This window comes from Xiphophorus maculatus, chromosome 6 (genome assembly GCF_002775205.1).
Source record: "Xiphophorus maculatus strain JP 163 A chromosome 6, X_maculatus-5.0-male, whole genome shotgun sequence".
Classification (NCBI taxonomy): domain Eukaryota; kingdom Metazoa; phylum Chordata; class Actinopteri; order Cyprinodontiformes; family Poeciliidae; genus Xiphophorus; species Xiphophorus maculatus.
Window position 1 is genome coordinate 5,641,646 of NC_036448.1, and position 26,891 is coordinate 5,668,536.

At 41.5% G+C, this 26,891-nt stretch overlaps 1 protein-coding gene across 13 annotated transcripts in view; it reads left to right on the forward strand.

Annotated features, from left to right (window-relative positions):
* Positions 1-6,041, forward strand: part of tnk2 (tyrosine kinase non receptor 2) — a 58,551-nt gene extending 52,510 nt beyond the window's left edge. For 12 of the 13 annotated variants that reach the window (XM_023335022.1, XM_023335015.1, XM_023335016.1 and 9 more), the window contains one exon: positions 3,038-6,039. In XM_023335022.1, coding sequence (XP_023190790.1) covers positions 3,038-3,041 — 4 coding nt within the window. In that variant the 3' untranslated portion in view covers positions 3,042-6,039. Of the gene's footprint in view, positions 1-3,037 lie in introns of all 13 variants that reach the window. The other variant, XR_002752864.1, reaches the window with a different exon arrangement.
* Positions 6,042-26,891: the final 20,850 nt, after the last annotated feature.

The following is a 26,891-nucleotide window of genomic DNA, read 5'->3' on the forward strand; positions in this document are numbered from 1 at the left end:
CATACACGTGCCACAGATTTAACACAGCATCCGTGACAGCAGTGCCGTTTGAATATTTATTCATTGTTTCTGGAAATTGATGTCAGTCACTTCTGACCCAGTTCTTCCTGCTGACATGCCTGTCTTAGGAAAACGTACTATTGAACCGTACGTCTTTGCTGGGCTGCCGGAGCTTCCCGTTGAGTATTCTAGCTGCACGTTTTCTCTGTCTGGCACCAGCGTGATGCAACGTTTCTATGACCGTTGTGCTTTGTTAATGAGGCCGAGTGTCACATCTGGCTGCCACAGTGAAAACATACTCAGTCTTCTTTCTGCAAAAGGAAATGCAAAGTGTGGTTTTTATAGTTGTGTGTGTGTTTTTTTTATTTTTTATTTTTAGCTGTTTTAGCTGCCCTGTGAGGACTGTGTCCTTCCGAGTGTGCGTTTTTCGGGCTGCGGCACACAGTTGCAACAGATCCGGCATAAACGGGGAGGATGTGGTTGCTAATAAACTCACTCATCATTGGTCTCATTGCGTTGAAACAACTGGGCCAATTACAGTGATGCATGGCGACAGGCGCGAAGCCTCCGCTGTGCTGCTGAGCGGAGCAGTGCAGCACGGACTCACGGCGCCGCTGGGTTTCTATCCACTTAACTTGCATACAACGTCTTGCAAAAGTATTTATACACCTTGACCTTTTTCACACGACAATGTCACAACCACAGACGAAGTGAGGTCTAACGGTAGCGGGTGGAAAATGTAACAAAAACTCAAACATGCCTAGAGACTAACAGTTGACGCATTTCCATTACAAAAGTGTGCAAATCTTTGCTTGTGTTCCATTAATGTCGAGGAAAAACAATTTCACAAATGTGGTTTTTCCATTAAATGAGAGATTACATTAAAACCACATGTCACAGGTCATCAAATAATGGCAGATGCAAACAGTTACATGAGAAATATGCATAATTCAGCAGTGGCACTAGCGCTCATCATCTATCAGCGATCAGAGGAGACGTTGGCGTGTGATTCAGGCGTTGACGCAACAAGCCCTCTGGGAGCGGCTACAAATGCGGCGTTTTGGGAAAACTGCAGTCGGTGAATTTCCATAAGGGCCGCGGATTCAACGCGTTCAAATGACACACGGCTTTTTATGAACTGTACGATGCTGTGAGAGATCTGGTGGGTGAGGTGGAAAAAAACAACCAGAAAACAAAAATAAATCACTCTCCTACCACCTCCTGTCCGTAGTAACATCCAGCCGTTGGTCATGTGACTCTTGGGATACGAAGAAAAATGTTTCCATCGCAGTTTTGCAAATGAATCCGTTTTGATACGGCCAAAAAAAGACCACCTCATCCCTGCGCAGATATTTATCGAAAAACTTGGTTTTTCTTTTCAAAATTTGTGTGCTTCCACTAAGCAAATTTATTTTCGTAATCTCCCCCACCAGTCAGATTAAGTTGACCTTTACCCTTTTCAATTTTAGACGTTCAAAGTTAGAAGTTTAAGTCTGATAGCTTGTAAACCAACTCGCCTTTAAATTTCCCTGCTACGTTTCTCTCTGACCCGTCTGCTGCTCTCCTTTTTCTTCGTGATGTTGTTTGGTCACCAACACTCTCTAAAAAAAGCCTCCCAGACCTTCGTAGGACGGCTGCATTTATACCCAGATGAAATTACACACTGGTGGACGCTATGCTAATTACTTGCCTTATGAAGACGATTGGTTGGTGATTTGGGAACGTTTTTTTTTCTCTTCAAAATTATAGGTTGTTCTATCGCATAAAATCGCAATCAAATACACTGAGGTTTGTGCTTGAGGTGCCAGAATACTTCTTGAAGGCACTGATTGTTTTTATGCTTCAAGAGCAACAAAAAAATAACACATCACTAAATAAACATCAACTGAACGACAGCTGGGCGACTAAGCAAACCAAACACTCCAAAGGAAAAAGCTCAGCAGTGACTGACTGCTCACCGTTTAAACAAATCGTCTGCACCGGCCTCTCCGCAGGCAGCCGATCTGTTTCAATCGTCAGTGAATCGGTAGGTATTGATCCACGTAAAAAGGGAGAATCTATTGTCTAGAGACGTTCGTTAAAAGCCTGGAACCCATTAAAAAAAAAAAAAAAACGCGGGATGTGTACAATGATAAATGTGAGGCCTCTGATTTCAGAGAGGGCACACGGTTTTCTCCTCATCCAAATGCTTCTCCTCTCCTCTTTATATTACAGCTGTTGCAAATATCTTCAGGTAAATAAGCATTTTTTGTTTTAATACAGGCAAGTAAGTCACATTTATATATGTGATGCTCGTAGCGTTCACTTACAGGACCTTGCAAAACTTTTCATGCTCACTTGAACTCGTTCACCTTATTACAACTTCAAAGCACAAACATCAATATATTTGATCGGGTCTCTTTCTGATCTTTTTTTTTTTCTCCAGAAATAAAAGTGGAGCACACATTTGTATAATTCGCTGACGCCCCAAAATAAAAATCATTTGCCTTCAGACGTCACTTGGTCAGAACAAAGCTGTTCTGTGAAGGTATCAGACGCATTTCGGAGAACAAAGAGCGTCGTGAAGTGGAAGGAACACCGACACCTTGGGCCTAGAGCTGGAGCAACGGGTTTGGATCAAAGCATATTTACATGTTAGAATGGTCCAGTCAAAGTCCAGACTTGAATACAAAGTGAAAAAAAAAACCGTGACGAGACTCGAAAATTACTATTCAGATGCTCTCTGTTCAGTCTGAGTGTGCGCTACTTTTAGAAAGCAGAACTTCGACTTTCAGACGTAGTCGACGCAAAACAACTACGTTATTTTTAATAAAAAATAAAAGAATAAAATTATTTTATTTCCACATCACGTCTTTTCACTGTTTTGAGTCGGTCCGTCTGTTAAAGTCGCAGTAAGTGAGGTTTGTGGTGAAATTTGGAGCTTCAGGAATAAGAAATGTCCCAGAAAACCGTATGAAAGTCGCAGGCGATTTGAGTGGACTCTGCATTTCACCTCATAAAGTCCTCAGTCTAATCTCACGCTTCTTTATATTTGCAGATGATGACCGAAGGTGGTGAGCTTCGACTGGACTCTCCTCTTCAGCCGATCGCCGTCGACTTCAGTCGAGAACGGAAGACGAGAAGCACAAACTGGTGAACTTCGACATCGACCCATCGGTCATAATCACAGACACCGGAGCGGAAAACAAAAGTATCCGAGTCACCGTTTGACTTTCACGTTGGACGGTTTATGTAATTGTTGCACTCGGTTACAAAGACCTTGAATCTGACCGTCTGGCAGGCCAGGGAGGAAGGAACGGTCCCAGATAGAAAGACGGCACTCTGAGCTAAAACGGTTTACAGAAAGAAAACAAAAAACAAAACGGCAACAACAACAACAAAAGTTGGAATAATGTTCTCAGAACGCAGAGTCAGCACAATACCCCAAACCGCATGCATACGTTTCGTTAAAGGTGAAGCTCATCTGCTGGCAGCTGGATCACCACTTAGTTCTAGAGAGAAGAAGAAAGCACAATGAAGTGTTTAAGTGGCTGGTGGGGAACTATTGTGGAGGAAATATTTCTGTTTTAAACGAGATGTTTGTTGAGAGTTATGCTGCTGGAAGCTTGAGGGGGTGAGGCGGAGGGAGGGAGGGAACATGGCTACAAATAATTTAAGAAAAAACTTTGACTTTATAGTTTGAAGAAGGAAGTGAGTCGCAATGCGGTGCTTCGCTCTCTGCTTATGGAAACAAACAAAACCTCCTGGAAAATAATGAATAGATGTCGGGGAGGAAGAGCAAAATCCAAACGAGCACGAAGACGATGATATTTAAAAGGTATGAATACGCTTTACGGGGAGGAACACACGCTATTCACAACGTAATTTTTTTTTTTTAAAAGAAAGATTGTATATAATATATTTTATTTTGCATCTTCCCTTAAAAAAAAAAAAAAAGGATTGCGTATAATACAACACGGTGTGTGAAAGCCACACACTGTGTGGAATATTACCGAGCTCCAGGTACAACCGGCCCTCGTTTCCTCCCCGTAAGCGCTTCGCCCAGAGAGGACTCCCATACATCAGCCGAAAACCTCAGCCTGTGCAGTTTTCCTGACCGTGTTGGCAGCTAATAACGGCGGAGAGAGTGAAACTTTTTGCTCCGTAATCATCACTTCCTGGTGGCCCTGCGACGCTTTCAGTCAGCAGCTCTACGGGGCCGATGGTTTCCAACTGGCGGGACGAAGTCGGACTCACTGTGGGGGAAAACATTTTTTTTTTCACTCTGTATTGTCATTGAAAAAGGAGTATTACAGATGCACTGAATAAGTCGAAATGTTGAAATTTAAATGGATGTTTTAGGACTTTTGAGTTGCGGTTCTTTTAAAAGGTTCCTTTATTTAGCCTTAGTTTTGGGATCTTTTTGCAAACATGACGAGGGTTTAAGGGTTCATAAAACCGGCCCGTCCCAGATCTGCTGTGAGCTTCAGCCTCCTAGATTTATGCTACATGGAGAGTTATTTACAGCTCAATCACCACTTTTAACCTTTTAAGCTGCAGTGTGAAACTTTTTATAAAAAAATGTTTTAACATATTTGTTAAAACTGTCTCTGTTGTGACAGCGTGATATGAGACGAATGATCTGTGGAAGAATTGAGCTACTGCAGTGGTGTGAAGAAATGCACAGATCAGAACAACCAATCAGAGCCAAGGGGAGGGTCTTAGCACTGTGTATTGTGCTTGTGTATTTGCTTCTTAATGTGCTAATGGCGGAGAAACAACTTGCCATCCCAGGAAGACACAGCCACCTTCATCTGTGGCTATGCTAACTAGCCTGAGCATTCACAACATTCTCTATCAGGAAGAAGCTGTAGCTTAGCAGATAGAAGGGGGTGTGGGTGGGAGTGGAAAGCAGGACGAATGGCGCGTACACATTCCTGATTGACAGTGCTAAGACCCACAACCTGGCTATGATTGGTTGTTTCCAGTTGGCACTGGGAGACGGGGGAGGAACTCATTTTATTTATTTTTCTTCTCAAATTATCGATCTCATATCATACTATCACAACAAAGTGATAGTTTTAATAAATATACTTTTTTAAAAATAAAAGTTACACCCAGCAGCTTTATTTAGGCTGAACTGTTCCTTCAGAATATTTATGGAAACCACCTTCAGTAGTTTAGAGTGTTTATTTCTTTCTTTTTTTTTTTTTACAGTCGTCAGCAATGGTTTCCCTACATGTTGTCACAATAAGTTTATAGAAAACTGCTTAAATCCTCTTTAAGGCTAACGGCTTGGAGAGGCTAAGTTACATAATGTAGCTTTAGCAGCACAGGTTTTGTTTGACTGTAGAACAGGGGCGGTCTCGCCAGCTCCAGCACCGGGGATGTCTCCTGTTATAAACCTTTTCTCCAATCTGAACCTCATTTAAAAAAAAACCCTAAACTATCCTTTTAAACGACCTAGAAGAAGCAGCATGGAAACGGATCGCACGGTTTGCGTTCAACCCACTCACCTGTATGACCATTGGGAAGATGGCCGACGCTCGGGTCTGTTTGACGTCTCCGATAAGCTAACCCACAGGAACATCCGACCGTCTTCACGTCTGTGCGGACTGGTTCTGATGAACCGACTGTTTCCAGTGTTACAGGATGATACTGCAGAGAACATCAGTGCTGTGCTGATCCTCTGGTTTGGACTTTCTCTCTCTCTTAGGTAACATGTTACCTGTTCATGTGCTGTTTGTCGAGCTGCTGTAGTTTTTGTTTTTTAGGACTGAAGTGAACCTTGGGATCTTTTTCCTCCCCCCCTCCAATTTATATGTTTATCTCTAGATTTTTTTTGTTGTTTCTTCCGTCAGATTTGTGTCTGTAGAACCTTATTTTTATTTAGTCTTTTCTCTTCATTCTGCTGTTTGTCTCCTCTTTGGACTCTGTGTTGATCTGACAGACTCCCGTAAAGTTGCTCTCTATTGTTTCTCTTTTTGCCGTTGATGGAAACAAAGTTTATGCTGCCAAATTTGCAGATGTATTTTTTATTAAAGAAAGGAGTAATTTTTTTATTTATTGGCCTGTTTGTTTTTACCTTAACTCCACACAATCCTTATAAAAGTGGCATTTATTCAGTTTTAACTCCATTTTTATTTCTGTAAATTAGTCAGACACACTAAATATGGCTTCTTGTCGCCACAGTTTTGACACTGTGTGTTTCTGCAGAATAATTTCAGATAAAATCATTCCTCCAAAACTTACTTACTCCAAATCACGGGTACTGGAAAGTAGTTAACACACAATAACTGAGGATGGTGATAATAGTGGATCACATGCGGATTTGTAAGTACAACTGACCTAAAAGGACTTCCGGTTTTAGAGTGAACGCTGGCGCGACTTGCTGCCGCTGCTCGCCGATATAATTAACTTAGTTTATGGTCTTATGACCTAATTTGGACTATGCAATTGCGCTAATCAGGCTGACTAACTTCTGTCTGTTCAGCAAAATCGCTGATTTTGACAACACTATCTTACTTGTTGCTGTACACCTATCTTGGCCGCCGACTCCTCTCTACAATGCTAACTAGCAGGATATATAACTGGGCTGTGCTTCTCTGGACTCTCCTGGCACTTTTCCAACAACCTGTTACGGGTCTGATCCAGTACTCTGCTGCTGAACTCCTTCGGCTGCGGTCTCATCTACCTACACCCCCTCCTGCTTCACTGTTCATCTTGGATGCAACCCCCTTACCACGCCGGAAATACATCCACCGCGGGTCTCGTCGGAACACCCAAGAGGACATCTCGAAACCCATAAAATCCATCTGGTCTACCTCTCGTCGTCTCCGGCGTGCTCCCAGCAGGGTTGTTGACCGCAGTGTGTTAGCTTGCCTAGCCCGGTCAGCTAACACTCCTGTAAAGTCTGATAATTCCTCTGTAAACTTCGGTCTGCTTAACATCCGCTCACTCACGGGCAAGGGACATCTCATCCAGGATCTCCTTACTGACCGTAAGTTTGACTTTCTATGCTTGACTGAGACCTGGCAACAACCTAATGACTTCTCTCAGCTTAACGATTCTACTCCACCGGGGTTTGTTTACATCTCTCAACCCCGTGGCACCGGCCGGGGAGGAGGTCTCGCGGTAATCCACCGCGAGAAGTGGATAGTCTCGCCGTTGTCTGCTCCCACCTTCTCCTCATTCGAATCAACTGTGTGTCAGCTTTCTGGACCTACCCCCACCATCATTGCAACCAGCGGCGTAGGAAGCGGGGGGGACGGGGGGGACATGTCCCCCCCAATATTGAAGCCAGGTGGATATGTCCCCCCCAAAAAATTGTACCGCAAAATATTGGATTTTGACATTTTTTTAACTAGCGTGCTTTTATTTTGAAGGCGCAGCATCGCGTTACGTCACGGTACTCCCCCTCCCCTCTCTGAACTGCTGAGTGAGCACTCAGAAGGGAGGGAAACAGCGACACAGAAGTCAGAAACTTGCGAATGAGGTAAAATGGTCTGTCGGGAATGCTGCTATGAATATTGCTTATTTATAACGTCTTGTTGTCAGTTCACTTTCATATATAGGAACTGAATCTTTTTGGTTTAATCATCTTAGTCTTGGGATGATCACTCATCCAATATTTAACTGCTAACTTTCTCTAGACGTTTGCTACGCTAGCCAAAATGTCTTTTTTTTTATATATATATATCTCATTTCAGTACAATGCCACCACCAACTAAAAGGCTGAAACAGCAGCAGGACTTACTCAGCTTTTTTAAAAAGAGTAACGTCAGTGTGAGTAACAGTCACACAACACAAGGGCAACACCTGTGTTGCCCTTGTGTTGAAATTAGCCCGGTCTGGGCGTGCGTTTTACGAGGATTTTTTATTTTTTGCGTGGTTTTGCTTCGCCGAAATGGACAGATATTATACCTGCCGCGCTCCTGATCGTTAGTTAAAACCACAGGGAGAGTTAATTTTAATTCTTAGCAGCGGCTAACCAACAAATTAACTTCTGCACCTTTATTTCCTCAAATAAACTGCTGGCTCCTCTTTTTAGACTATAAATAGATTAACACAACATTGACAACTCTGTAGTTTTCTCTGTTCTGTACTGCAAACTGGAATTAAAGGCGCCATTTCTACCAAAGGTCTGGACAGACTGGCGACCTGTCTAGGGTGTACCCCACACCAGAACCTCCCGACCCCACTAAGGGACAAGGGTGTACAGAAAATGGAAGGATAGATGGATTTCTACCAAAGGTTTAGAATGCGTTTTTGAACCAGATGCTTCAAAGCGCCCTGTCCATAATTCTTCAACACACTGTCAGCTCCCTGTCAGAAAGACTTTAGTTCAGAGTCCATAAGTTAATACTCTGAAAGGATTTTAATGGATTTATTTTATTTGCCTCTGCGATTAACTCTGCGCGTAAAGTCTGTAATGTGACAAATAAAATGTTTTGTTTGATTTAAAATTGGCCATGTTAGGCTCAAGAGCTGTACCTCATTTCTGAAACCATCTCATATGTTTAGGAGCAACAATGCAGGGACAGCACAAAGGAGACAGGAAAAGGAGAGGATAGTGCAACCGGGCTAGAGGCAGGAAGTCAGAGTGAGGGAGAGACAGGAGTGGAGCAACAGGTAAGATAGAGTAACTCATACGAGTAGATACTTCATGAGAGTCCACAAAAAAAGTTGAAAATTTTAATCTTTTGCTTGTAGTAAGTGTAGTTCAGGGGCATTGAGTGACATTGTAACTTTTCCTTCTAGGGAGTTCAGACTAGGGACACACAGCTGAGAGACTCTGAAGTCAGTGGACAGAGAACAGAGCCAAATCAGCCACATCCAAAATTCCTAGACCCTCAAGCTCTAGCCAACAGAACTTTACATTTCCAAGGAAAGTGGTACAAGGAATTTCCCTGGCTACATTATGATGCAGTGAAAAATGGCATTTTGTGTTTTTATTGCATGGCAATTTACCAGGACAAACTCACACCATTTGGTGCAAAATCCGAACCCGCCTTTATCACTTCTGGATTTAAAAATTGGAAAAAAGCATGCGAAAAATTTAAAGCACATGAAAATAGTCACACACATCGTCATGCTGTTTCTGTAACTGCACAAGAAAGTCATCCTATAAATGCCCAATTATCCAGTGCTTTGGCAACTCAGCAAGGTGACAATAGGCACTGTCTGGAGAAAATTGTGAGCTCCATAAAATATTTGGTACGGCAGGGACAAGCTTTGAGAGGGCATGACGATGATGACAGCACTTTGTATCAACTGTTAAAAAATCTGGCAGAAGATGATGCCCTTTTGGCTAAGTGGTTGCTGAGGTCTCAGAAAGAATACCTAAGTCCACAGATACAGAATGAAATCTTGTGTTCTATGAGCAATAGTATTGTCAGTGAAATAGCGGATACAATCAGAAACCTACCAATTTTTGAGTTTGCAATTATTATGGATGGAACACAGGACATTTCTGGGAAAGAACAAGAAAGCATTTGTCTGCGATACATTGACAGTGACATGAAGCCCCATGAAGAGTTTATTGGCTTGTACTCAGTTTCTGAAACAACAGGAAAAAGCCTTGCTGCTGTTGTTAAAGATGTGCTGCTCAGATTAAACTTACCAATGCATGGTTTACGAGGTCAAACTTATGATGGAGCAGCCAATATGTCTGGGAAGCATGCAGGTGCACAGGCACTGATAAAGCAAGAGCAGCCACTAGCACTTTTTGTTCATTGTGGAGCACACTGCACTAATTTAATTGCACAGAAAGCTTGCTTAGCCTCAGTTCTGATCAGAGATGCATTGGATTGGGTGAACCAGCTTGGAGTTCTTTTCTCTCAGTCAGGGAAGTTTAAGGCAATCCATGCAGCAACAGCACATACAGAGAATCCATCGTGCACTGCAATAAAACCCCTCTGCCCCACAAGATGGGCAGTACGGAGCAAAGCAATCAGAGATGTTTTGTCACAGTATGGGTCAGTGCTGGCTAGCTTGCAGGAGATGGCTTCTGGTGCCTCAAACACAGCATCCACTGCTAATGGACTGCTGGGGCAGTTTAGGAAAGGTAAAACAGTTTTGGGTCTCATCCTTGCCTCACCTGTGATTGATGAGCTTGAATGCCTGAGCATCTCTTTCCAGAAGAGAACTCAAACCATTGCTGGAATGAGGACTGCTGTGAAAGTTGTTCAGACTTCACTTAAGGCTAAAAGAAATCAAGAAAGTTTCAACACTCTGTTTGAAAAGGCGATGGCTGAGGTTCAGTCTTTGGGTGTTAAACCCATCACAGTTACACAGAGAAGGCCACCCCCAAAACGCTTCACTGAAGGAGCTAAGACACATCAACCTGAATGTGCCAATGACCACTACAGAGGTGAATTCTTTAAAGTATTGGATGTTGTAGATGCACAGCTCACTGGGCTATTTAACCAGGATGACTTGCTGACTTTACAAAAGTTGGAAGAGACACTTCTCAGTGGAACGATTGATGCTGCAGTCATTGGGAAATACCCAGAGTTGAATAGAGAGTTACTTTCAGTGCAACTTCCTATGTTTAGACTGAACTACTCATTTAGCAACAGCGCAGAAGCTGCAGGGATCATTGGTGGACTGCCTGGAGAGGTCCGTAGACTTTTTGGGCAAGTGGAAACTCTGGTTAGGTTGCTTTTGGTGGTCTCCGTTTCATCCTCTGAGGCAGAGAGAAGTTTCAGTGCGCTTCGTAGACTCAAAACGTGGCTCCGGTCTACAATGACTCAAAACAGGCTTAATCATGTTGCTGTCTGTCATGTACATAAAGATAAACTTGATTTACTGGACAAGAAGTCAGTTTGCAAGCAATTTGTGGCTGCAAATGAAAGGCGGAAAAAACATTTTGGCTCTTTTGCCTAAGCCAGTGTTTGCCATCCTTTTATGTTTCCGGCACATTTTTGGCGAATTATAAATGCATGGCTGTAAAGTGCAATTGTTCAGAAGCACAGAGGTGTTGATCTCTACCTAGGGTTATGTGGCCTATAATCTCTGTGCTAACTGCTTTTCCAACAGTTAAAGCACACTGTAGTCAGTGAGTTAAAAAGCTTGTCTATTAAATGTGTATTTATTGTTGGTAAATATTTCTTCATTTTTGATTTGGTTTAATTAGTCATACAGTTCGACAAACTGAATAAGCATATTTTGATTGATTTTCTTTTCTTCTTTTACTTAATGTTAAAAGTGTGAATAATTTGTTCACTACATTGTCTGTGAGGGCTCTTTCATCTCAGAATTTTGTTTAATCAAAGAGATGGTTCTATGGTCAGTCAACCTATATAAATTCATTTTTGACCATTATTGCAAGTTTGACAAAATAAAACATATCAAACTTTGCACTTGTGTGGCCTACTGAATTGTTTTTAATCCAACTGAAATATTTGATTTTCTAGTGTGTATGCGGACACTAAATATGCCAAGGGCTGAAGCCCTTGAAAGACATCTCCCTTTGCTTAATAAAAGACTCCAGTCATTTTGTTTGGTGATATGCTCACATCTTATTAACAAATGCATTATGTAAATTTTAAATGCATTATTTTTGCAAGACACAATTTATAAAGGAATAAAGTAAAAGATTAAATAGCCTTTTTTTTAAGTAGCGTACTTAAGATATATTTCTGTTGAATATTTACGAATCTCAGATTTCCGACATGTGTCCCCCCCAATTGTAAACTTATTCCTACGCCCTTGATTGCAACCATCTATCGTCCCCCGAAAACTAATAATGACTTTGTGAATGACTTTGCTGCTCTTCTTACTCACTTGTCAATCCTTTCACCAAACATTATAATATTGGGTGATTTCAATATTCACATGGATGATTGCAATAGTCCTCTGACTAAAGACTTTTCATCCTGCCTCCAGAGCTTTGGTCTCCAGCAGCTCATCAATTTTCCCACTCATTCCAAGGGTCATGTCCTGGATCTAGTCTGTTATTCTGGTGTTTCCCCTTCTGATTGTAAAGCAGATGAACTTGCCATAACTGACCATTTTCTTCTTTCATTTAACATTTGTCTTCCTCTCTCAATCACTAAGCTTTCCCGTCTTATTTCTTTTCGTAACATTAAGGATATTAATTTAAATTCTCTCTCCTCCAGTGTAAATTCTCTCATGGACAACATATACTCCACTTTAAATTCAACTGCTCTTGACGACCTGGTCTTATATTATAACACTGGTCTTCACTCAATACTCAACTCTCTTGCTCCGCTAAAAACCAGATCTGTTTCTTTTGCTCGTTCTGCCCCCTGGTTTACTCCTGAACTTCGGCTCATGAAGGCCAAAGGACGGCAACTTGACAGGCTCTATCGGAAAACTGGACTAGCTATTCATAAAGACATTTATAAAAATTACATAGTACACTATAAGGACTGTATTACTCAAGCCAAATCCCTCTATTACACTGGTCTAATCTGTTCAAATGAAGGTTCCACCAAGTCAATATTCTCACTTTATAAGAACATTATTCGAACCCCGGACTCTTTACCTTCATATCTGTGTTCAACTGATTTTTGTAATTCTCTCATGTCATTTTTTGACAGCAAAATTCTAAAGATTCACCAGAAACTCAGCTCACAACCCTTCCCCTGTTCTGTTTTTGAACTTTCTCCTCCAGCCCATTCCTTCTCCTCCTTCCAGCTCCCAACAACTTCAGAAATTACAAGTCTAATACATAAGTCCAACTCGTCCACTTGTCTGCTTGATCCTCTTCCTACAGTCCTGGTTAAAGCCTGTGCTTCAACCATAATCCCTCTTATTTCTACCATTATTCACTCCTCTCTCTCCACTGGAAAAGTTCCTGCATCGTTTAAAATTGCTGCCATAACTCCTATTTTAAAAAAACCTGGTGCTGATTACTACAATCTGAATAATTTTCGTCCTATCTCCAACTTGCCTTTCATCTCTAAAATTCTTGAGAAGATAGTAGCATCGCAACTTCACACTTATTTATCCAACAATAACCTGTATGAACTGTTTCAGTCTGGTTTTCGTCCCCTCCATAGTACAGAAACAGCTCTCATAAAAATCACTAATGACCTCCTTATGGCAGCTGACTCTGGCCTGCTGTCCATTCTTATCTTACTTGATTTGAGTGCAGCGTTTGACACTATTTGTCATGTCACCCTACTTAATAGACTGTCTTCCATTGGTATCACTCAGACTCCTCTAAACTGGTTTAAATCATATCTTTCCTGCCGCACTCAGTTCGTTCGGATCAAAACCTTTTCTTCCCAGCCTTCCTCTGTTACATCAGGAGTTCCCCAGGGCTCTGTCTTAGGGCCCCTTCTTTTTATTATTTATCTTCTTCCCCTGGGTAATATTTTTCGTAAATATAACATTGATTTTCACTGTTATGCGGATGACACCCAGCTTTATGTTTCCAGTAAGCCCGCCTCCAACCTTCCACCATCCTCGCTTACTGATTGCTTGACTGAAATTAAATCCTGGTTCTCCTCTAATCTACTTAAGCTTAATAGTGATAAAACGGAGGTCCTTCTCATTGGTACTAAATCTAATCTGGCCAAAATCAAAAACTTTAGTCTTGAAATTGATAACTGTTCTGTTTTCCCCTCCCCTCAGGTAAAGAGTCTGGGTGTTATTCTTGACAGCAGCCTTTCTTTCCAGTCTCATATTAACAATATTACCCGCTCAGCTTATTTTCATCTACGCAACATCAACCGTCTTCGCCCCTCCCTTACTTCCCATTCCGCTGCCATTCTTGTTCACTGTCTTGTGACATCACGCCTGGACTATTGCAACTCCCTTCTGTTTGGTCTCACCCAGAAATCTCTTCATAAGCTTCAACTGGTCCAGAACTCAGCTGCCCGTATCATTACTAAAACCCCATCCATGCACCACATCACTCCTACCTTGCAAAGACTTCATTGGCTGCCTACCAAGTTCCGCATAGAATACAAAATTCTTCTGTATACTTTTAAGGCTCTTTACAATCTTTCCCCACTATATCTTTCCAATCTTATTCATATTGCCACTCCCTCTCGTTCCCTCAGATCATCCTCCTCTATCCATTTGTCTGTCCCCTCTGTCCGTCTTACTACCATGGGGAGCAGAGCTTTCAGTCGCTCTGCCCCCCAACTCTGGAACTCACTACCACCTCATCTTAGAAACATAAATTCATTCCCTAAATTTAAAACCGAACTTAAAACACACCTTTTTAGATCTGCCTTTTCAACATGACACAATTGGTTTGCTTGATTTTTATATAGATTTTTACATAGATTTACATATAGATTTTATATAGATACATTGTTGTGTATTTATTCTACCTACTTTTAATTGCTATATTTTATTGTTTTTGCTATTTTTCGTTCTCTGTACGGTGTCCTTGAGTGCCAGAAAGGCGCCTTTCAAATAAAATGTATTATTATTATTATTATTATTATAAAAGTAAGATAGAGGTGTACGTTTTTATTTGGCTGATCAGTCCAGTTGATGGAGAAGTGATTATTATAGAAACATAAGGCAGATTTCTATCCCAAAAATGCTTAGAGGAGCTTATCATTGCTCCACAGCTGATAGTTTGCATTCAGGTGGAGCTGAAATTGTTCAGCATCACTTACACAAAGTTTGTGGTTGACATTTATTTACCGGAGATGCTAAAAGAGTATCGACGTAGCTGCCCCATTAAAAAATGTAAGACATTTTTAACTAAATGGCATCTTAGTGCTGTTTAATAATCAGCAATGACCTTAGAGAAACGGTGACTTTTAATCCGGGAAGGATTTCCAGACGATTTGAAGTCAGAATCTGGATGACCAACCAGTAAAGTTGTAAGACGGGTAAAAATCTCAAATTCACTGTAAGACAGTATCGGCAAAGAATGGTCTCTTAGGGCCACAGAGTCTCCATAGCAACCAGGAGATTTAGATGTCGGTTTTAGTACCGAAATAAGACTGCTGCACACCGGTGGTTCCAAAGCCAGATCTGATACATGATGGACCGGTACCAGTAACTGAGTGGCCAGCAATAGCAAATGAGAAGGAGGCTGCTCACCTGTGTTAGCTTTGGAGAGGCAGGTGACTATCATCCTTACACTGGTCACCGACTGGCACAGATAGGCTAGTGTTAGCATTGGATTAGCTGGCATTACCTTTGGATAGACTGGCAACTGGCATGGGTTAGCGGGTATCTACCTATGCTAGTAGATACTGTTCTTTTGACAGCAATAATGCATAAACATACCATATTACTAGGAGCTGAAGTTATGCCATCAATGTCAGCTGTGTGCTTTCATCAGGTGAGACTGTTTAGTCCGCTTCAATCCAACTCTTTTTCATTTGCCCAGGAAGCCCAGTTTGTTTGGGGAGGTGTGAACGCGCAATCGAACTCTGCTGCCGACCAAAAACGCAAACTCTGGTCTGACTAAAAACCTACGTCTCGGTTCGATCAATGTGAACTCTGGTGCTGTTTGAATGCTTATGTGAAAGCCAAGTGGACTGGAGACCACTCTGAAAGCAGGAAGCGAACTAAAGCGCAGGGCATTCTGGGTAACTACAACCAAAACAAATGCCAGAATCCAACGCTGTCGGGAGAAATGTCTCTCAGTCTTTTACCAACTACAAAACCAAAATCCTACAACCACCAAAATCTGACGCTGCTCCATTTTCGTTTACATTTTGTGAAGATGGAATTTGCACTAAGTGTCTTCTTTGGAGGTTATCGTGTCGTTTCCTTTGGTGGTTCTTGGGGCAGCGCCACCACAGGCAAGGAGGGGAACAGGTTTTTCAAAAGGTCTGGATCATTTGACAGTGCAATGTGAAACAGAACTGCACTGAATGAATCTGAATGAATTTTTACTCTTCAAGACTCTCCACATGCATGTCTATCTTGTTATTGACTCCATAATCGGACGACTGGAATCAGTAAGAGAGAAACGCCTGATAATCTGGTTCTTACATAAACTGTGCAGAGTTGCACTTGCTCTGTAAGCAAGTAGCCCTTTAAAGTCCCCTTAGAAAGTCCTTATTGCCTGACTCTGTGTGTTTGTGTGTTCAGATCAATTTGAATCAGTGAGGGCAATGTCTGGCCTTGAAAGAAAATGACAAAAAAACCTCTCCATAAGTGTAGCACGGTGTCGACTGCCATCGATCCGGGCGGCTCCGGCTGTCCGTTGACCTTCAGGTTGTTCGCGGCCGCGCCGTAAAACATTTCCGAAGAGTTCGGGGTCCAGAAGCTGGTTTAATGGGCTCTTTTGCTCATCGACTGGCTGGCTCCCAGTTCCTGGGGATTAAAAAAAACAAAACGCTGTGCGCCTGATAAAACCTGAAAACAATTCTGGAATAAGAACCGAAGCAGGAGCTAAAAACATGCACACTCACCAACACAAATCATCTTTGATTCTTTCCCATCCCTCATCAATCCCCATCCTCCTTGACACACACACACACACACACACACACACACACACACACACACACACACACACACTTTTTACACTGGGACACGAGCAACTCCTGGTTACTAATGAGAGATCCCATTCATCTCTCTGTCCTGTGTGTGTACGGTATCATCGTCTTGGGGCAAATTATTAATGTCTGGTCCTCCAGTTGTTTGGGGTGCTGGAGCGGCAACCTGCAGCAATCCCTGGAGAAATTACTGCAAATAAAAACCCGGCGAATAAATCTTGGAAGAGAGACAAAGAAGAAAGAAGAGGAAACTGCCAAAAAAAAGTGCCAAGCAACAGATAGGAGTGAACCCTTTGACATCTCGGAAAATGTGTATTTATACATGTGACAGGCTATGTCCGTATACTCCCGCAGTCTCTTTGCTTTTTTTTGTTTGTTTCCTAAAATATGAAAAAAAAAATCTCCATAACTGTCACGTCTCCCTATTTCTTTTCTTTTTTTTTTTTTTTACATCTCCCTTTGTTGTCGGGATTTGAAGCCGAGTGCCCACTGTGGCACCGACACAAACCCGGGGCGCGCGACGGATCGGCGGGGCGCGGGGAGACGGAGTGGTGACAGCATGACAGAGCAAGGAGGATGTGAAGGAGTTTCATTCGAGAAACTGGAGCAGAAAGAAGGAAGAGGGGGGGCGGGGAAAAAAAGGGAAAGTGATGAAGGTGAGGGAGGGATTGCTGCTTGGCCTGAGAGGGAAACGGGGCTGTGTCTCCCACCATCATCTCTCCTTCACTGTCTATTTCTGTCTTGGTGTTTCTACAGTGACTTAGAAATATTCACCCCCCTCTGGTGGTTCTTCACTCTTCTTCTTCTTCTTCTTCTTCTTCTTCTTCTTCTTCAGTTGCTGTCTGCAAATAAAATGGATGATGAAGCTGCTCCTCTCTCCTGGAGAGGATTGTTGGCGATTGTCCTGCTGAGATTTAATTTTTACAACACATTTCTCTATAGTTTGTCACAATTACGTAAGTGACGTATGTTCGGTCTAACTGGGGTTTCCTGAACGCTCTTCGGTTTCCTGCAAAGTCAAAACACGAATCCTCGGCTGAATGCTTTTCGGGCCCTTTGTGGAAAATCTTTTCTGTTCGCCATGGCAAAATATTCAAGTTGAATTCCACAAAGTGCAGATCCTGCACTGCAAAAACACCGAGTCTTACAAAGTGTTTTTGATTCTGGTGCAAATGTCTTGGTCCACTGGAAATAAGACTAAACTAACTTTTCAGCAACATTTAGGAGTTTACGTCCGTAATAGTGGTGAAACAGTCCTAGTATTAGGACTGTTTCACCAGGATTATTGTTAATGTTATAAGGGAAATAATCTGCCAGTGAGTTTGACAAATATGAAAGAAATTAATAGACCACTGCACTGAACATTTGAGGTCTGAAACGCTGCGTCTTTTTCCTTATTTTGACCATTTCTCATTTTCTGCTAATAAATACTAAATTTCGGCCTGGAATTTCAGAGACATGTTGTCAGTAGTTCATAGAATAAAAGAACAATGTTCATTTTACTCAAACATGTACTTATAAAAAAAAAAAAAGCCAAATCAGCGAAACTGATCATTTTAAGTGGTCTATAAATAAAAGCAGCTTCAACATTTCTACAGACCAACAAGGTTTCTATGGTAACAACTGAATTGTGTCTGTAATTAAAGGCCCGAGTACTGGCCTTGTACTTTCCTGTCCGACTTATTGCTAAACTTTGTTTACTCTTTCCTTTTATTGGTTCCTCAACAATCTGTAAAAGTCCTGCAGCCTCTGTTCAGACCTCGGATCAATAACAGCAGAGAGAGAGAGAGAGAGAGAGAGGACATGCTCTTGTCCACTTATCGGCTGGAGTCCACTTGGGTGAGTAAGTGAGAAGCACAGAAAGGTGGGCTGTGTTTTGTCATTGAGGGAGCCAACGAAGTTAATGAACTTCCAGAGAGAAAACATCAATTAATCATTGTGCTCATGGCTGGAGGTAGCCTTTAGTTTAATGTCCCCGTGTGTTTGGAGGTTATTATGGAATCATCTAACCTTTAGCAACAAATGAACTTCACTCTGATCTCCAGAACGCACTGCGACGTTTCTGATTTTCAGGTAACAAATCCCACTTATGCACTGTTGCTTCCAGGGATGAATTCACAAACCTCAGCCGTAAAATGTTTTCAGAGCCTTCCTGAAAAACAACCATGTTACCAAGTTAGGTGCCATCTGCTGCACTTCAGTCATGGATGTGAGTGCACATATATAGGTGTGTTGTAAAGAACAGGTTTGCATGTGAAATATCAAAGGTTGGTGCCTCAGTGGTGTTTAGGTCTGGACACATGCTGAGCCAACCCAGCGCCTTTGACCTCAGTTCCTTTAGCAAGGCAGCGGTCGTCTTGTAGTTCTCCGTGGGGGTCGTTACTGTGTTGGAATGCTGCTTTGTGGCGCACGGCTTCTGAAAGGGATCGTACGTCACGGTAAATGTTGACATTCGTGGCTCCTTCAGTGAAACATAGATCCCCACAGCCTTCAGCACCAATGCAACCCTAAAGAAACTTGCTAGCATATGCTAGCTCCCTTATGTTGAACGATAGCCGCTTAGAAAAACGTTGCCTGCTCTGATGAGTCTTTATTTCAGCTCTAACCTTTTATCTTCTACTTCTAGGAGCTAACCAGGATTCAAACACACCCAGTAATAGAAACTTATAGATTCATTCATGTGCTGTAAACAAGCTTAGCTTAGCGCCTCGGTTTCTAAAGGTGTGTTCACACCAGCCCTGTTTAGTCGAACTCCAGTTCAACTGCCTAGAGTCTGATTCGTTTGGGGAGGCGTGAATGCAGAATCAAACCTAGGTCTCCGTTCGGTTTACGTGAACTTTGAATATGCGTATGTGAACGCCAAGCGGACCGGAAACGGCTCCAGAAGCAGGAAGTGAACTATAGCAGGTGGCATTATGTGTAAATACAACCAAAACAAACGTGTTGAGCGCTAGTTAGTGAAATGACTCTCAGTTTTTTGACAAAGACAAAAGAGAAATCCTACTGCGGCTGGTAGCACTCAGTTTTTGCTCATATTTCGTGATGAATGAAGTTGCGCTCGGTGTCTTACGCAGGGCCGTAACCCAGAACCTGGAGGCTGGGGCCCGGGGCCGGGGGCCGGGGGCTTTAAAATCCTTCTCAGTTTTCCAGACAATAGCAGAGCACACAAAAACACGCACAAATTACTAAAGTTTTTTTTGTGCTGTTGTAACCATTAAAAAAATCTCCTCTTCTGTTCAACCTTATAAGTGGAGACACATTGTAGATGTTGCCTTTATAAAATAACTTACAATTAAGTTTTGGCAAAGATCAATGTCATTTTCACAGGAGGCGGAGCGTTGTTGTTGTTAGCGGCTGCTGATAGTAACTAAAAAAGCTACTTTTAATGTAACTTAGTTACTTTCCAAATCAAGTAGTCGGTAATCTAAGTTACTTTTACAAAGTAACTATGCCATCACTGCCTCCAGGATATTTTCAGCCCACCTGGTTTCTGTATTTTCCCAGGTATGTTTTGTGGTCGATGTTTTTTTTCACACTTTCATCACGTTTTACATTTACAACTTTTCTCCTCCTCCCACATTTTTGTGGGATTGAAAATAGGCCTGATGCCGGTTTAACGTGATCAGAGGTTGGAATGTCTTATATTTCAGAAAGATTGAGAGGGTCAATCCGCAGTTATATTTTTTAATTTACGATACTGGGCACTTTTTTTTTTTTTTTTTTTTTTTAGAAATACTATTTTATTTTTAGAAACATGTACACAAAACTGTGGTCGAAGTCGAGCCTTTCTTCCCAATACGAATGGAAATCTTTAAAACGTCTGAATTAGAAGAATAGAGTAATTTTTGCTTAATATTCTGGCAATTAGCAAATATAAAGTACTTTTGACAAATAAAAAAATAGTATTAATGGCATTCACTTGATTTAACGTGAATATATTAGATAGTTACTTTACAATTTAACGAATTAATAACACATTTAAGTTATAGTGTAGTTTTTAACTGAAAAACTTTGGAAATCTTTTCTTTCTTTTTAAAATTAGTTTCTGCCTTTCTTCTTTTCTAACTCTTTCCCTTCCTTTCTTTCTTTACTTCAACACTAATCATTCGTTTTCAGACTGGCCTCCTCTGTCAGACAATTTGCCTCCTGAATATCTGCTGGCATCTTCATCTTCCCCCCTGGTCAGACATAATGAAATGGGATTCCTATCAGAGGGACACGCTGCAGAATTGGACGCTACAAATCCCAACTCTGCAATCTTCTTTCTCGCTAATTTAAGCTGGAACCGGTTAGCTCTCCAACCTGAGGACAAAATATTCAATCTACTTTTTTTTTTTTTTTTGAGTGTGTGTGTGCCTGTGTGTGTGTTTCACTATATACAGGTAGATCTGCCCGAAGCGGATCGGACCAGGGAGGAACTCGGTCTGTTTTTCCGCTGGAATTTCAATCACGTCAAACATGTTGAGACCAGAGGGAAACTGGAAAGCTCGGGAAGAGGAAGCCGTGTTGCATTAAAGCTCGGGCGCTGTCTGGACTTTGTATCCTCCAAGGATCCAAAGCAAAAATTCTAGAGGAATCAACGCCGTCCGTATTTTTGTGGGGGAAAATAGGAATTAAGAAACAACCGTCTCTGTATTGGAGGCAGGTGAAACTGGAATCAGATTCTCTCCAGTTTCTCTCGTCTACAAGCTTATTTTTAAACCCAAGTTGCAATAAATGTACCATATTCACCAAACTAGTGAAACTAACTTTTTCCTCCCTGTTGTATCCCACTGAGGTCAAAAGCTGTAACCCCAGTGGGGTTAACACGTCTTAGCAGCAGCAGTGATAATTTATCCTTTTTATTTCTTCCTAGATTACTGAAAATGTCTAGAAATTTCCTAGAAAAAAATGTAACAAGTGAAAAATTTCCTAGAAGAAACTCAGAAATTTTGACATTGATCTCGGAAACTTGTAAAAAAGAAAAAAAAGAAAAATTATTCTAGAAGATATCTGAGGCTTAATCTTAAAACCTCTGAGTTTTTTTCGAAGACATTTTTTTACTTTTGAGCCTCCAAAATTTCCAAGTTTTTTTTTTTAATATAAACTTTAGGAGATTAATCTCAAAATGTTCGTTTTTTTTCTAGCAATTTTTTTTACTTTTAAAGCTCAAAAATGTCCAGGTTTTTTTTTTATCTGAGATTTAATCTAAAACATTTCAGAGCTGGTTTTTTTTTTGGGCAGAAATGTACTCCTTCATTTTCCTAACTACAACGTTCATAATCTGATGTCATAGGAAATCCTCAAAGTGAGAAGAGGGCCAGCATTCTTCAGACGTCTGAGGATAGTTAGTGGCAGAGGTTGGGACCAAGTCGCTGTTTTGCAAGTCTCAAGTCGCAAGTCGTCAGCTTGGAATTTCAAGTCCTTTCGAGTCGTTTTTGTTGCTTTTTTAAAAATAAAAAACCCCAATGTTCCAATTATGCTATATGTAAATAATAGACCGCGTGTTCTTTTTAAAATCAAACACGCAATGCACTCGTTGCAAATAAAGCCCAGTGGTTTTGAATTTGGATGTGATGGTAAAATAAATATCCGTCAGTCCCAGCGGGGTTAAATCTACGGCCAATTTCAGTATTGATAAAAAAACATGTTGCGTGAATCAAGCTTGCCAGAATCACTAACCAAGACAGAAAGTAACGTGCTGCGTTTCCATCCAGAAACACTCAGAACTACCCCACAGCGTTGCGTTCAGGATCCTTACAATTGTACAATTTTTTGCTTTTACAGCAATTTCTGAAGGACGGCAAAATTACTGGGTTTTGATTTGTTTTCTAGCTAAATTATACCACTTGGAGATGGTATGTCAACGGCCATCACGCCGCCATTTGAAGAGTTATAACTGAAAAAACAGTAGACTTAATGCATGAACTGCAGTAAATAATCTATTTATTGTCAATATAATTTCCCAACATAGATGTGTTCAAATACACCCATACCTGTCAAATGTTGGATTTGAGAATATGGGAAATGTCTCTGTCTGGTGCTACTGTCAGAGGAGGGGTGGGGGGTAAAACTAAGAGCCATGGGGGGGCGAGGGGATATTTATGGGAAAATACTAATGGGAGCAGGGAGGGAAAGGGTGTAAGAAACCGTAGCTTCCCTTATGAATACACCATCTGTGATGGAACTGGACCCGGTTCATCATTATGATGGGACAGAGAGAAACTCTTTTCCCTGAGTTCAGGTCCAGAACCTTCTTTCTGATCCGGAGCCCGGCTCAGTATCCTGAACTAACGTGGTGCACATTAATGTGGATAAGTTTGAATCACCGGATTTATACAGCAAGACTAAACATAGCAGACAAGTGAAAGATAAGCAGCATCACCAACATTACCCAGAGTTGCTAGCACGACGTTAGCTAGTCAGTTGTCTCATAGTCCAGTTTACTGTTCTTTGTGCAACTTCAAATGCCGAACATTTGGAAGTTGTTGTGTCTCCATCTGAGATGCTGCTCTTGCAGGTTTTGCATGTTTCACTCTGCTTTTAGTTGGACATTTATATGATTGATACCCAAAAGAAATTACTCACAGGAGCAGATCTGCTCTGAGCGTTTTTTTCGTCTCTCGTTTTTTCCCCCCCTGTTGTTACTTTTAAATCCTGTTCATTTGATTGGTTGTGCTGCAGCTTACGCACAAGTACATACGGAGTGTGGAAGAGCAGAGGGACGGTCTGCGCCTGTTAATACGGAATGAGTGAAATGAATTAATGGGGCCACTTTATAAATATTGTGTTTTAAATTGTAAGACTTTGAGTAAAATATCAAGTCTTTTCAAGTAAACAGCTTCAAGTCAAGTCAAGTCCCAAGTCAATGGTGTCAAAGTCAAGTCCGAGTCTTTGAGCATTTTTTCCAAGTCAAGTCTCAAGTTTTGATTTTAATGGCTCGAGTCCCCACCTTTGGTTAGTGGCTACAAAACACAATTCAACGTGAATATTTCAGCCAAATGGAGTAAGGCTGGAAGAGACTCGGGTGTCATAACTTCTATACGTTCAGGTAGAATAAAATTCATTTCTGTTCTAATGAGAAAATGAGATCAGACCCTCAATATGTCGCATCATTTCTTAAAAAGTAGAATAATTAACGGGACATCCGAATTTAGTCAATCGCTTATATTTTCACAAACCAAGAAGAAGATCGGGCATGAATGAAGAAAAAAAGTCTTGCATCAGCAGGTACCTATTTTAAACCCTGTCATGCAGAAGCAATAACTCTGTAAATGTTTCCCGTCGTTTCTGGCGTTTCTGTAGAACTGTTGGTGTGAGTTTGGCTCTGCTCCAAAAAATCTTCTTAGGATGCGCCGAGCAGCTGATCTCTGCTCTCATCTTGGGGGCGAAAGCTGCTGAGTTGTGAAATAGTCGCAGATGGGAATTTTAAGCACAACACGTCGCCTTAATGCAGAGCGAGTTTTGGTGGAGGGGGAAAAAAGTGACTGAAGGGTGATTCTTAAAAGTACGAGAGAGAAGATCTCATCTTGTCCTCGCTGTGTTCACGAAACAATCGGAGATTCCAAAAAGTAAAACTGTTAGCCTTTTAAAATACGGATGCGTTTTCACACAAGCGCCGCACAGTTAGTTCGCTGAGCTCTGCAACGACCGACGGTCCACACCTGCCTGCAGGCGTTTCATTAAAACTCCCTCCTTTAATTTGCTTTTCATTGGGAAGAAAACAGAAAAATAAAGTGTGCGTATTCTCAGGCGTCTTGAGTGACTATAGTGGATCATACGGCGGTTCAATTTTTAAACTGTCAGCCCAAAAGCTGTTGCAATAAACTTTGGCCTTTTGAAATAACCTCAGTAGCCATGGAGTCGGCTGATATTTTGTACTCACCTTTAGCAACAGGACAAAAAACGACTAAAAACTAAATGTTTAGGTAGAAATGCTGTCGGTGGGAAAGTTTGTTTTGACAGATTTAAATTCAGATATCAGGATCAGATCAGAACCTCAATATCCTAGATTGCAGCACCTCTAATATTATTAATAATAATAATAATAATAATACATTTCTTTGTTCCAAATTAATTAGAATTAAACTACATTAAGTATAGCAAAGACTGCTTGCTATCTTGTGGGTAATTCTTCTTGCCTAGATGGATATTTTATACGTTTGGGACATTGTTTACTTGTTAATTTTCATTTTTAGTTTTATTTTTCTTGTTCTTTGCTGAAATATTTGCCTTGTTTGAGCAAATAACGTCCCGGCTGGACCCAAGATCATCAGGCTAGCATTCCTAACTCTTCAACTTTATCAGAATTTGTCTCACTCGCTGCGTTTCCATTAAAATTGTGCGCGAAACTTTGTCACTATTCCGCTAATGTTGGAAAAAAACAACGCAATTTCACAATAGCGGTGTTTCCATGAGCTAAAAGATGAAGTGAAAAATAAAACACATGGATACGTTTGCTCACGCGACAAGTCACTCCAGCCACTTCCTGTTGTCCTCTTTGTGGTTTGCGCCAGCGGCAAAATCCGGTTGTTGATCACATGACTCGTGTGATCCGAAAAAAAAAGTCTTTCTCTTGCATTTTCGCCAAATAAGCCGATTTCGATATGGCCAAAAGACCCACCTCGTGTGAGTGCCAAAATGTTTTTATCAAAAAAATGTGTTTTGAAATTTGCAAAAATGTCTTAATATTGCCTTTAAAAGAGTTCAAGTTAAACCGGCAGATCATTGAATTTATAGGTCAAAAGTGAGGAACTATTACATTTTCATCCATATTAAGGAACTTCTATTTCCTGCTGAAAAAAATACTTGTAAGTTAGTTTTGTCTTATGTAAAGTGAACCAAGATATGAACTACAAACTAGACCAAAAATACGTGTTAAGATTAAGTTTTTTATATTTTGCAGTGCAGCCTTATACATTTGTTTGTGGTTGCCAGGTGTTGTTGCAGCTTACATCACCGTCTTGCGGCAGTGTCTCACTCTGAATGCCTGCAGCATGCACACGGTTGGCCACGAGGACCATCGCTTGTCTTTTAATTTAAAACTGCCGTCATCTTCCTCATGTTTAGACCAAAAGTATAGACGGCTGAAATCGTTTGCGCCATTCAGTTTAGAGTGAACCTAAAAGGCTTCCGTAGAGCTTTTAAACCTCGGAGTTGATGTTCAGAATCGATGGTAGATGAATTCCCTGTTGATAAGAACGCTACAGACGATCGGATCATGTTGGTCCTCTGTGACTTTTCGAAAAGGGAAAACTCGAGCTCACATACATCACCTGCTGTATCGCCGGCTGCGCTGCGTTTTCCCCACGAGGTTCTGACATCGATCGCTGGCCCCTCTTTCTCTCCAGCACTCATACCTCAGTGGCCTGTCTCTTCCTCTACACGTCTCTCTTTCTTCCTGCACCCCATTAGTGCTGTGAACCGCCGCCGGGGACGCCCAGAGCTGCTGGACCAACACACCGGCTGGAGGCTGACCGGGGAGAAGGAAGTCAGCAGAAGACGGGGGGGGGGGGGGGGGGGGGGAACAGTAATAGAGTGATGAGATGAGATCATGAGTAGAGAGACGTAAACAGGATGGAAGCGTCTTCTCACTGGCAGGACGTTTCAAGCAGTGAGGAAATGCACTGGTCTGCACAAACGCGCAGTACAGGAGAACTGCTGCAGCGTGGGATATTTTTGGAGTTATGGGCTTTTTTTATGCAGAGCTACTGTCGGTTTTTCCTCTGTAGTATTTGTGATGGCCGTAAGTGGAATCTAAGTTTAAAAAAAAAAATAATTTGTGTAATCTTACTTTCATGCTTTTAACCATTACGCTCTGAAGGACTGCGGCAAATGTCACGGTCAGACAGCAGGGAAGCTGTGGGGGTTTGTCCTGTCAGATTGTTAGTTTCTGAAACCACACACACACAAAAAACATTTAAATTGTAAACGTACACAGAGTCAAAAACTTGTGGGGTCCAAATGACACCATCTCTTAAAACCGCGACAAGATTATGGGCTAAAGAAATAAATTGAGACTCTATGAAATTATTATTCTTGACATACTAATTATTATTTCACAGTTGTTTTGTTTTGAAGGGGCAGTATTATGTATTTTCCAGCCACATAGTGGTGACATGTTATAGAACAACGTTTCTTTCAGCAGATATAAAAATGATCTATATACCACACATAACTTTGACTTCAGAGTTTGACACTCGTGTTTCTTTAAGAAACTCCAGCTCTTTCCGACACTCGTCATCACAACATTTCTCCGTTGAGCCATGTACAAATGTCCTCTGGAGCTTTGAACAGAGAAACGGTTCATATAATGAGCTCCACAGATCCGCAGTTCCCCCAGCTGTTTGCTAATTGCTGCTGCCGCTAGTCTATAGGAGCTGCGTGGGAAAGACGTGGTGGAGGGCTGCTGTGTGAGGCGGAAGCTTGGCAGGAGACAGCAGCTCTGAGGAGCAGAAGCCCCAGAGTGTTTTGATATCCCAA